This window comes from Manis javanica, chromosome 3 (genome assembly GCF_040802235.1).
Source record: "Manis javanica isolate MJ-LG chromosome 3, MJ_LKY, whole genome shotgun sequence".
NCBI classification, from domain to species: domain Eukaryota; kingdom Metazoa; phylum Chordata; class Mammalia; order Pholidota; family Manidae; genus Manis; species Manis javanica.
The window spans coordinates 49599311-49611731 of NC_133158.1; the positions used below are offsets into that span (position 1 = coordinate 49599311).

A 12421-nucleotide genomic window follows, 5' to 3' on the forward strand; every position below is an offset into this window, starting at 1 on the left:
TGCTGTTTATAATGCAGTCATAACATATTGCTTAAATCAACAGGAAAAGTAAGTGTCCCCCTCCAATCTGATATGTTAATACCTCTGAGTTTTCTTAAGCACTGAATTCTGTTTGGAGAGTTAAATGACACAAAGAAGCCATTGAGTGCAACACAAAATTTCATCCAGGGTGACCATTTATGGGAACAGAGTTGAAGACATTCAGCCTGGAGTTCAAACAAAGGGAACAAAGTTAGGGGAGAGATTAAGTCTCTCCAAGATTCTTTGAACTCACCACCGGCAAGCCCTAATGCCAAAGGCATTAAAAATTGTTAATTTTCCTCATTTAGGGAGAAAGCCTGGTGTCCCTGGATCTCCAGACAACTAAGACCTTTATTCTGTGCTGCCTTCAAAGCCTGACAGCTGTGATGTGTGCGTGTGGCCATCATGCTAAGGGCCCATCAGACCCACTGTGTGCCCTGTTGGGGAGAGAACAATGACTCCCTACTGCTATACTGCTATCTGTCATCCTCACTCCATGTGGTGGCCAGAGGTGGGCCGGGGGCACCATGCCAATATGGGGACTGTGAGGGGTGCACAGTGAGGTTCTTCCTACCAGAGCTAAGCTCCCAGGAAGTTTAGGAAAACATAGGCATAAAGCCTTCGGCACAGTGACTCCGGGTTTTCTGGTCTCCTAGCGGCTGGCCACCGTCTCCAGTGGGGAGTCCTCCAGGCCAGAGGCAGAATCCATAGGCTTAGGAAAAGGGACTCAATCGTCTTGCTTCTCTGGGATAGCTCAGAATTTACTCACATATTCGGGAACAAAAGAGAAGCCTGGAGCCAGTATCTACTTAATCAGCAGAACGTTGTTTCTCCTTCAGAGGAATAAATGGCTGCTCCTTGAGATGACAAAGATATGTGGAGGAGCCCAGACCATGGTTCAAGGCCATCTTTGTGAGTGTACTATGGTTACGGTAATTACATATTATTTAGATTTGCTGTATAGTAAGTACAAGAGATGCAATGCTCTGACCACCACTGAATAAACAAAAAAGACTCCATTGCTTTTAGGCACTACTTAAATTTTCTTAAGCCAGCTCAAGTTAGTAAAGACCTGGATCTATAAAAAAATGACTTGAGCAGTTGGGCACACCCTGAAACCATACGTGTGGTGGATTAGGGATGGCTATAAGTTCTCTGACACTCCTTCCATTGAGAAATGAAATACGATTCTCCTCCCTCTGGGTCTGGCCTGACCTTCGTGACTACTTGCTAACGCACAGGATATGGTGGGAGTGATACCATGTGGTTTTCATTATAAAGGGCTGTGTGGCTTCTGCCTGTTTACGGATCATGAAGGCCACTGTGCAGGAGAGGTTACCTGCAGGTGCTCCACTTGACAGTGCCAGCTGAGGCCAGCCTTCCAGCCATCCTGCCAAGGCACTGGACAATGTGCAAAGCTGTCCTGGACCCCTCAGACTGGCCCACCCACCAGCTGAACGCCACTGAGTGACATCTGTCACTCTCCCCCAGTTCGGTCCTCAACTCTATTCCTTACTCTAGTTTTCTGCCAGAGAAACAGAAAGGCAAAAATGTTTTTTAATATGCACAGTACTTTGATAGTTGTTCAATTACTATGTTCAGATAAAAGCCAATGTCTATAAATACATGACTTGTGGGGCACTGTTGGTTTAGATGAAAGAATTGATGGGATTATAAAATTTACTTTCTACAAAATGTATAATTAAAAACTGACCACCCAATCCTTTCCTTCCTTTACAGTAGCCATCATTCATTTACCCACCCATGTGCACAGCACGGCCTTCCAAACAGGAGGGAGGCAGCAGGAGTGCAGAGCCCAATCTGCCATTGATTTAGAGGCCAAATCCCTCCTTTAAGGTTGTCACTGCCCAGTCTGCCATCCTGCTCTTCCCACCTGCCCCAGTGGCTCCTGGGCTTCCTTCCTTATACAGTATTGTAACAGTTTTCTTCTAGATCACTCCCTAGGCTCAAGGCTCCAGAAAAGCAGGGGTTGCTCACCACTGTTTGTCATTTCTGCACCCTCAGCCCTAAGCACAGTATCTGACATTTGGTGGGTACTCAATAAATATTTGCTTTAAATAGCCACTTGGGTCCAAAACACCACTTACACAGTTTGAAAGACTGAAAGGGAGCTTTTACTTCCCGCCCCTGTCAAAAGATTCAGCTTTCATGTGGGCAGCCAAGCACAGAGGGAGGAGAAACACGGAGCTGCGGGTAGAGGCCACAAACCTAGTAAACATCCAGAATTAGAGAATGTTTTTAATCTGATGATTCCTTGTATGCATGTATAAGATTAGACTTACCCTTGCAGACTGAATAAGCATGTATCAACACAGTTTCTGTTCCTCCAGAGCTACCCCCTCGGATGCTTCAATATTATCTCTCCAAACCATCTTGGATATTGGAGTATTTCAGTTCTCCCTCCCTCTAATTACATGTGCTGTGCAAGGGCTTCCATGAGACACTGGACCTTGACAAAGAGGATTTGTTATCACTCTCTATAAATTTTGGTCAATTCTTTCACAAATGGGGGCATAAATAGAACATCTAGTTAGGAAATAACCTTGGAAGCAAATTTTTATAACATGGCATCACACAATGGTTTTTATTTGTGGGAATCAAATCCACTTCAGTAGATAACATGTCAAGATCAAAGAGCCATCACTCACATTTTCAGATGGAGCAGCGTGGGCATGAAGGGATCCTATCTACATACTTTAAATTTTGTTTTGAACAGCAATTCTTACAACATAAGAAAGAGTTTAGTTTTGAAAGGGCATATACTTGATAAAATATAACTGGCTAATTATAAAGAAAGGGAGGAAGGCAAAGACTTGGAATGCCTCATCCCACAGGACTTCAGAAGTTACAGAACATAAAGTAAAACGGAGCATTTAAAGATTCAGTAAACAAAGCTGAGATTCTAAGAATGCTGTCACAGCCGATGTATTGTTTTGTGAGGATTAAGTGCAAGAAATTACTATGATTAAATTACTTTCATATAAATAGTCAAAACAGTCCCATAAAAATATATGCAACTCCTGTGACAGCCAATGGTCTGCTTTCCTTAATATACAAATCAGGTCAAGTAAGGTCAAAAGGCCATTTGAAAATTGGGCAAAGGCCATAAGCAACCAGCTCACAGATACCAATAGTTTTTAAATATAGAAAAGTATATTCAGTGGTCACACACATGAAAAGAGATATGAATTAAATGGTAATAGACACCATTTTTCATCTCTCAGATTCAAAACTTTGGTAATATCCTGAGTAGGGCAAGTTGAGGAAATAAACATGGCATTCACATTGTCTCCTGAGAGCATTATTTGGTGTAACCTCTTTAAAGAGGAAATTTGGTAAAGGTAATCAAAATTATAAACATGCACATCCTTTCCCCCAGCAATATCATTTCTAAGAATTTAGCTTTCATATATGATTGTTTATCCATGAAAGGATAGTCACCAAGACATGGTTTAACATATTCCTAAGAGGAAACTACCTAATACTTCATCAACGGAGGACTGTTGTAGAGAACATCCATCATTCAAAGACTATGAAATTTTTAACGTGCCAACAGAAATGAGTCAGCCACCAGGAGCAGCTCCCTCAGCCCCACTCAGTCCTTCAGATGAGACCACAACTCTGGCCAATGTCTTGACTGCAACCTCGTGAACCAGAACCACCCAACTAAACTGCTCCCAAATTTATGACACAAAGAAACTGTCAATAACAAATGCTTGCTTTTGTAAGGTGCTAAGTCCTAAAAGTAGTTTGTTACACAGCAATGGATAAACTAATGGGGTGAGGATACTTTTATATATGCTTGAATATACACAGAATACCTCTGGGAGATAATGTTTCTGTCAAGGAAAAAACTGAGAGACTGGGGCTTGGGGTCAGAAGAAGACTGACTTCATTGTATTGTATCTTTTTATATGTATGAATTTTTAATTATCCAAATGTTTTACCTTTTTAAAAAAGTCAGTAAGTACATTTTATAAAAGAATCTCATGGACTACATGAATAACCAAATTGTATAGACATATTTAATCTCTATTTTATTTCAACCTTAACTAAATCAAGATTCTGGACTTCACAGGAAAAAAACATTTCTAACAATATATGCAAGATGCTTAGTGTTTTAAATGCTTCTTTACTGTGAAAGACACTGCTGATTCTTCACTGAACAGCCATTTCTCTTCTTCCTTACTAAATGAAACTTCAATTTTGTGCTGATGGCAATGTATCTAGCCCCAGATAATCAATCAAAGTAGATTTAAGCTTGGGTTTAGCCATCTTGCTAATATGTAGAGTTTTTTCCTTAAAGGTCCCAATAGTAAATATTTTAGGCTTTGTGGACTCCAGCTAAAGAAGGAGTAGAATTCTACCTCCCTATGAGAAAAAGAATGGGTTGTAAAAAAACATGTTAATAGATTTAGAAGCTGTCTATATTGCAGTGGAAATATCTTCCTTTGTGTCATACCCAAATACAGAGCCTAGTTTATCAATCAGCATTCTGTCAGAAAAAATGAAGCAGAGAAAATTCATGATGAAAAAGGAGTTTAGATTTAAACATCCACCTTCCCAACCCTCAGAGAAAACTTTTCTTTCCTGAGTATCACAGCAGCTCAAAGAATAGCTAGAGCACAGCCAGCCTGTTTTCCAAAACTTTGAAGAATTTGTACAGAGATTATCTGTCTCCCCAGAACTGATAAAACTTGAGTGAATGCCACTATATCTGCACGAGCTCCTGCTAGGTACTCCTGTGGCCTCCTATACATGCTTGCTCCCTCCTTGCCTTCCTTCCAGCATTACTTGTGTGCTTGTCAGGTAGTAGACCGTGTGCTGGGGGCTGGGAGAATAACGGTGAGCACAGGCGATGTGGCCCCTGCTACTGCAAGCTTGCAGCCCAGTGGAGAAGTTCCACACACTTGATATAACTAGTGCTGAACCTCCATCTTCCGTGTCAGATCGTGAGCCCCATGAGGCTAGGGACCCTGTCAGTCTTGCTTGACATTGTCTCCAGACTCAAGCAAAGTGCCTGACACATAGTAGGTGAAAAACGCAACGCACCAAGTTAATAGATATGATCCACCTGAAAACAAAGCATGGCTCAGAGCTTGGATTCAGACATTCCTTTAAAGCCTAGGTTTGGTTTTCCTATGTACAGTTGACCTTTGAAAAACACGGCTTTAAAAGGCACAGGTCCGTTTATATGTGGATTCTTTTTCAACAAATATATTAGAGAATGTTGGAGGGATTTGTGACAATTTCAAAATTTTTTTTCTTTTCTCCAGTTTACTTTGTTGTAAAATAACATACAAAATATTTCATTGACTACGTCATCAGTAAGGCTTCGGACAACAGTAGGCTATTAGCAGTTAAATTTTGGGGGAGTCAGCAGTTACATGTGGATTTTCAGCTGCATGGGGCTCAGCACCTCTATGCTGTTTGTTCAATGGCCAAGTGTACATGAAACAAAAGGGGAAGTGTATGTGCTTGAAGAACCCAGTGTGATGTCCCTGGACATGTCTTGCAGATCTTCAGATACCCAAGGAGGTAGATTTCTGAGTGAGCCTAGTGGAGAAGAGCCGGCCATGCAAATCTGAGAATGTGAAGGGAAGCGGGTGTGAGGAGGAGGAGGAGCTGAGGGTGAAGCGCAGTCGCTCACTTCCTTTCCCAAATCCTGGGCACCCCTGGGCACCGGCAGCCCAGCCCAGGCCGGGGACGGAGCTGTGGCATGTGTGCACACCGCAGGGCAGAGCCACAGGTACCTGTGGCCCTGAGGGGTCTTCAGCATCATGGAGCCCTGCTCCCAAGGTGTATGGCTCTGGCCCTGTCAGAAAGGACACGACTGGGATGGCAGGGAACAGGACTATATCCAGCTTTTCACTAGACAAGACATCTGGAGCCAGCCATCTATGCCTCCAGCTATTCCCTGTCATTACCAAAGAGCACTGATGGAGGGCCTCCGCAAGCCCGCTGTGGTGCCAGGCAGTGAGGCTGTGACGTGGGACGGGGATTACAACAGGGACCTCACTCAGTGTGGTGAGAGCAAGCAGCATGCACAGTGCGTGGGCGGGGGTGGGGGGACTTGTGCACACCCACATCAGAGGTGAGCAAAACATGCTGTTCTACCTCAGTTTCCACCCCAACTAACTCTGACTGATTTCATAAGTGTAATTTGTAAGCAAGCTGTATAAGACACTCAGAAAACAAATGGCAAAAATGTCCTCTTTTGGGAGGAGAATTAAAATCATAGACATCCATCTTTGCTCGTTTCCCTTCAGAACATCCAGTCCACACACAGTTATGAAAATAACATCTCCCTTTCAAGGTCCTCGGAGACCAAGCCCCACAGAACAGGTCTCAACATGCTCTCTCCTGACAAAAGGTGCACAGAGCCCGAGCCTCCTGGTCTACCAGGAGTCAGTCAGATGCTGCTCCCAGCATCTCCCCAGCCACCTCCCATCCTGCCATGGCCATGAGATGTGGTGATGCTTCGTGGCTCCATTCATGTACTTACTTACTTGGGGAGGCATTTCCAGGTGGCAATGCTTATTCAAAGGCCATGTCTTTCCTGAATTTTACTTTGTTATATCACCAGTTTCATCGCTCTGGAGAACCCAAATATGATAGCAAACGTAAGTGCTTGAGCTCCTCAGTAGCTGCACCTGAATAGTTAAATACATGGTCTCCGAAACCTAATTTAAGAAAGTCTGAGACTCTGGCCCAGATTATTCACTGCCCACATTGAGGTTTAAGTCATGTGATATTTACCAGAAAATCCGTATCTCAGACTGTCCCACCCCAGAACCTGCCTCAAAGTAGGCATGCTGGATTAGAAGAACCACATCTGTAAGCGAGATTTCCTCAGTGACTAAATCCTGCAGGTACTGAAGTCCGTACTTTAACCTCTGTTAGTCTTTCATCCGCCGTTATGTTATTATGATGTTGGTATGTTATTATGTTGGTATCCTTTGTTGTTATGAGTAAAGAAGAAAAGACTCTTTGTCACTAACTATATTGCAGGGTTACCCTATAATTTGATGACAAATAATTAACACTTCTTCGACAAAACACTTCTCTTGAAAAAAACTAAACTAAATCTTAGCGTGATTAGCAATTAATTTACCATACAATAATTAATGGGAGCTTTCCATGGCCTGTTCAATCTGCTCCTGGCTCTTGTACAAGAATACATTCTTACACACTTACAGAATAAAATTAAGTGAGAAATTAACAAGATGATGACTCTCACAAAGATGGAGAATATAAACCACCAAGTGGCTAAAGCTAGAAGATTTTATCATTACATGTTATTGCGTCGTATGTCGTAACTTTCTGGCATATTTGCAACCAATGTATTTATTTTTAAAAACAGGAAGAAATGTAAAAGTTAGAGATTCACAAGTAGAATATGGGCTTGTTCATTGAAAACTCTGTTTCATAGTCTCTAACATAAAAGTTAGGGGAATGCTTGGAAGAACACCTGTGAACTTTACACTCCAGCAATGGCACAGAAAACCCTCCCTGACACACTTGCCTTGACAGGTTCACAAACAGCAGGAGGTCAGATGTCCACTATGGAACACAGAGTCCAAAGAAGGGACCTAAAAAGGATAAATCTGGCAAAGAAATCTTATTTTGACCTAATCTAAGGACTTTAAATCAAGGATTACAAACTCAGAAGATATAACAGTCTAAAGAGTTTTTGCTTGATTTTGCTTTGGAGTCTCTTGTTTTTAATGAGAATGGTTAGCAGGACAAGAAGAAAGTGAGATGCCTTAACAATCCTCAAGGCACATCTCAGTGACCCTCAGAAGTTGTAGCATGCAGTAGCTGCTTAAAAACCAGTCTCACTGTTTGGAGATCTCTTTCTTCCCTTAAAGAAAAAAAAATTAACTGATTGCCAAGCCAATCATCAGAGTAGAACATTCTGGAGAAGCTGTCCGTGATAGGCCCATGGCTTCTGCCTACACAAATCATTCCCAAGCAACACGTGAGAAAACAACTTGTTTTTACTCTTCATAACATTCTTATCCCCAGAGAATGGGGATAAGTAGGTACCCAAAGGGATTTGCCTTAAAAAAAAAAATGGCAGGGATGGAATGGGAGAGGGATTGTTTCTCAAAGTCTGAGGGAGCCAAGCAGATATAATAATAAAAACTCACATTTATACTATGCTTATTTCTAGGTACTCTTTGAAGTGCTTTATAAAATCTAATTTTTGAATCCTCACAACAACCTCATGGGATAGGTACTATTGTTGTCCCCATCTTATCCATAAGCAACAAAGGCACAGAGAGGTTAAATAAGTTGCCCATAGTCACACAGCAAGAAAGTAACAGACCAGATTTTTATCCCAGACCCACTGGCTCTAAAGTCCATGCTACTGATCAACCTGGTATGCTACCTCAGGCAGGCAGCCACCATTCAAACTTTCATCACATTCCAGATCAGTGCTTCACATTAAAGATATAAGATGAATTCCCAAAGCAAAGGGAAGAGATAAAGTGTGTGCGTGGAGCTTCAACAGAGGGAACATGGGACCCAGACTGGGGTTGGAAGAGGTTTTCCAGAGGAGGTGATGCCTGTGCTGAATCTTGGGCATATAGCAGATAACCAGGCAGGGGGGCAGGGAAAGGGGCAAGTGAGGAGAAACTCAATTCAGGCAGAGGGCACAGCACCTCATGCAAAACTTCAAGACAGGGAGGAATGTGGTTCTCTCACTGAGCAGTAGCAGGCCGGTGCAGCTGGCTAAGTGGGAATGCCAGGCGATACCAGGGGGCAAGAGCACGGTGAAGGGCCTTATGGCCTGGCTAAGAGTGTGGATTTATCTGAAATCCTGCAGTAAACAACTGAAGAATTTTACACACACACACACATAAGAAAAAGATCATATTTTTCTCTCTAGTTCACGGTCTATCACAAATGCACTAGACTGGAGGGATCCCAGAATGGAAGCAGAAAAACAAGTCAGGAAGCTGTTACTGTATTTCAAAACTGTAACAAGATGCTGGAACCATGCAGCCCTGGCACCAGAGCAAAGAGAAATATCTTAAGCCAAGGGGAAGATCTGGGGCACACACAGAACCATTCAGCTCTCCTCCACCCCTAGCTTCCTGGGGACTCTGGGCTTCCAGGGGCCTTCCCACAGCTGTGCCCACAAGTTCTGTCCCAATGTAATCTTAAAATATCCGAGCATCTCTTTAAAAATTACTCAAAACAGCACTTTCTCACTAGGCAAGAAACCCCCGGCCACTCAAACAATTCTTGAAATTCTGATATTAATCACTTTGGGAACATTTCTTTTTCCTTATGAGAATCTGCTTACATTTCAGTCAAGGAGGTTTAGGCCCCAACTGGCTTCTGTAAGCTTGAAAGTATTTTGGAAGGATTACAATTCAATGTGCAATGCGCATTCTTAACCTTATTATCTGCCATTTTCCTGGCCTGGCCGAAGGTATTCAGAAAGGGTTTCTGTAACAAAGATCCTCGTGTGAGATGCTTTGGTACCTTGTCCTTTAATTTTTGATGCCTTGTTAAACTCAAAACTTCCTCAGTTGTGTTTCTACAGATTCTTTAACAAAATCACTACTCTCTGCCCATTTGAAGATTGAAAATGTGACATAAAGGCAGGTGATGTGCAAGTCACCAGGACCTTGTATTCTTCCAAAATAAATGTTAAAATGTTCAGTAAGTATTGTAATATTTAAATGAATTTCCACTCTGCTCCCAAGTACATCTTACAGATTCTACCTTTTTGGAGCTGAACACACTGGCCAGCTCTAGGCTTCTGGGATTTCAGTCCTGGGAATATGTCTCACGTTACCGGCTATCTGTTTGCATTTTTTCACTGTAAGTATTAGAGGTTCCTTTGATGGAAATTGCGTCGAACATAAGTAGGGTCTGTCGCTTTTTTTTAAAAGTTGATTCCTTAATAACCTCCTGACTAGAAGGGCAAGTTTAGGATTTTCAGGACAAAGGACAGTAGGATGCAGGACTTGAGTCCCAACTTCCCACAGTCCCTACCCCACTGCTTTGTTTCCAAACCATCACGCCCTCCCCAAAAGGCTCCTTTAACAATTCTCCCCGAAAATCAGGCTGGTCCCCCTCCCGGTTATGAACAGAAATGACAATCAGGACACGGAGGGCGCCCTCCCTTAGCGTCTGGGATCTGAGAGGCCAAGCTTAGGTTGGGAGGGAAGCCCTAAGCGTTGGGGGAATCGCAATTTACCTTCACGAAGAGGGTGATGTCGTGCTCCTGCCCCGAGGTCCCCTCCTCGGACGCCTCGCCATCCTCCCCGCGGCCATTCACCCGCTCTGTCTCCTCGCCACCCTCGGAGCTGCCCTCCTCCAGCAGGTGGTTGCTGAGCTCGGCCTCTGGCTCCTGGGCTTCGGTCGGCGAAGCTGCCTCGGCATCCGTGCTGCCGTCGGGGGGCTCCTCCTGGCTCCCGGCTGCGGCCTGCTCGCCTGGCCCCTCTGGGCTGCTCTCTCGCCTTGCCCCCTCCGCCTCCTCCATCTCCTCCTGGGGCGCACCCCGCTCCACGTCCTTGCCAGCTTCTGCCCTCTTGTCCCCAGCGGCCACTTCCTCAGACTCCTCGCCCCCCGGGACCTCCGCCTCCTCTTCCTCCGGGGCTCCCGCCTCCTCCACCGAGGCGCCCGCAGCAGCACCCCGAGGCTCCCCCGCAAGCCCCGCAGGACTGCCCTCCTCACCCTCCTCCTCTCCGGCCTCGATCGCCTCGGCCTGGTCCCCGGGGCTGCGGTCCCCTCCGTCCTGAGGCCCGCCGTCGACCGCGGGCACCCCTCCTGCCGGCTCCCCGCCGTCCATGCTGGCCCCCAGCGCCCTGGGCGCACTGCCTCCCGCTGCCTCCGCTCCGTGCTCCGCCTCCTCCTCCTCCGCCTCGGGGACCGCTGGGTTCCCGGGTTCCCCCTGAGCCTCCGCGGGGACCTCGCCCTGCCCGCCGGGCCCGGGGTTCGCCTCCTCCTCCGCCTGGGGGTCCCCGGCCCCCGCCTCGCCCTGCGCCAGCCCCGCGCCCCGCGGCTCGGCCCCGGGGCTGCTGTCCGCGCCCAGCGCCTGCTCTCCTGCGCTCCCTCCGTCCGGCGCGGCGCCTTCTCGCCCCCTCACCGCCGCCGTCGGGGCTGCACCCGCCCCCTCGCCCCCCGACGCCGCCGCAGCGCCCTCGCCGGCCTCCTCCCCGTCTGCCTCCCGGCCGGGGGCCTCCGGCTCGCCCGGTCCTGCTGCCATGAGTGCAAGGGACTCGGGCGGCCCCAGGGCCCCAGGGGCGCCCCGCTCCGGCTGCGCGGGCTCGGCCATGACCGCAGATCCCTGTTCCTGACCGGAGACCCTTCCTAGACGCTGGGCTGGTGGCGCGGTGCGAGGGGGCCCTGCGCCCCTCCGGGAGAACGCCCGTTCGGGTCTCTGAGCTGGACGCGGGGGACGAAACCCGCTCGGCCCCAGACGCTGCGCCCCTTCTCCCTCTCGCTCTCGCTGCTGCCCGGTTTCGCGTCTGCCTCCCACCTGGACTCTAATTCCGACCCGCGCTCCCTGGAAGCTCTGTCCTCGGACGTGCAGTGAGCTGCTGGGAGGGTCGCTCCTCTCCCGCACCCGTTGAAGTTCCTGGCCCGCTGGCCTGTGGCTGACCAGGAGTCCTCGGTGCCAACTCCATCCCCCCTGGGGCCTGGGCGGGGTTTGCTCCCCTGCTCTCCCCCTGTTTGGGTGCCCTGGGAGCCTGGCCAATGACAGCCTTTCTTGTGGCCTTTGTGGATTTCAGTGAAAAGATCCTGGTTCTACTGGCCACTTGGCTGTTTCTGGAACAGCTTCAAGTCCCAGAGTCATTTAAATCACCCCCAAACACACACCTGGACACTCATACCTAATCCCCACCTTGCCCCAGGAGCCAAACGTTAGGATTCTCTGCTGGCACCCAACTGCAGATGCCCATGTGGCTTGTCCATGTCCAAGAGCAAGGGTGGGATATCCCGGAAGAAAGATTGCCATGCCACCACCTTCCAATATTTGCAGGGCCCTCCGGATAAGCTCCGGAGGCCTCGGTATAGAAGAGCAGCTAGCTGAAGTGCTCTAGCCAGAAATGTGCTCTGGGGTGCATGCTGGGGGGGACCCTCTCTCCCCGCAGGACAAGGATTGGGGATCCTGCACTGGGAGGAGGCTAACTTACATCTTCCTGGTTCCTGAAGATTCTAAGAATCTGTTTATCTTGAAAATTTTCCCAGATTTTTTAACCCCACCACTAATGCTTCAGTCTCAAAGTTATGTGTAAAGGGCTTGGGGAGCTCAGGGTGAGGAAATGAAAATACAAGATTTGAAGGAAGGAAACTGTGGAATTCTCTGGGTTAGGAATCTTTCCAATCGCACACTGGACACCTAGAAGAGGAA

At 47.0% G+C, this 12421-nt stretch overlaps 1 protein-coding gene across 3 annotated transcripts in view; it reads right to left on the bottom strand.

Annotated features, from left to right (window-relative positions):
- The window catches only part of CLIC6 (chloride intracellular channel 6), a 67663-nt gene extending 55940 nt beyond the window's left edge, over positions 1-11723 (bottom strand). The window contains exon 1 of one of the 3 annotated variants that reach the window (XM_037014806.2): positions 10262-11716. In XM_037014806.2, coding sequence (XP_036870701.2) covers positions 10262-11341 — 1080 coding nt within the window. In that variant the 5' untranslated portion in view covers positions 11342-11716. Of the gene's footprint in view, positions 1-10261 lie in introns of all 3 variants that reach the window. The other 2 variants (XM_037014807.2, XM_037014808.2) reach the window with 2 other exon arrangements.
- Between the last annotated feature and the right edge of the window lie 698 nt (positions 11724-12421).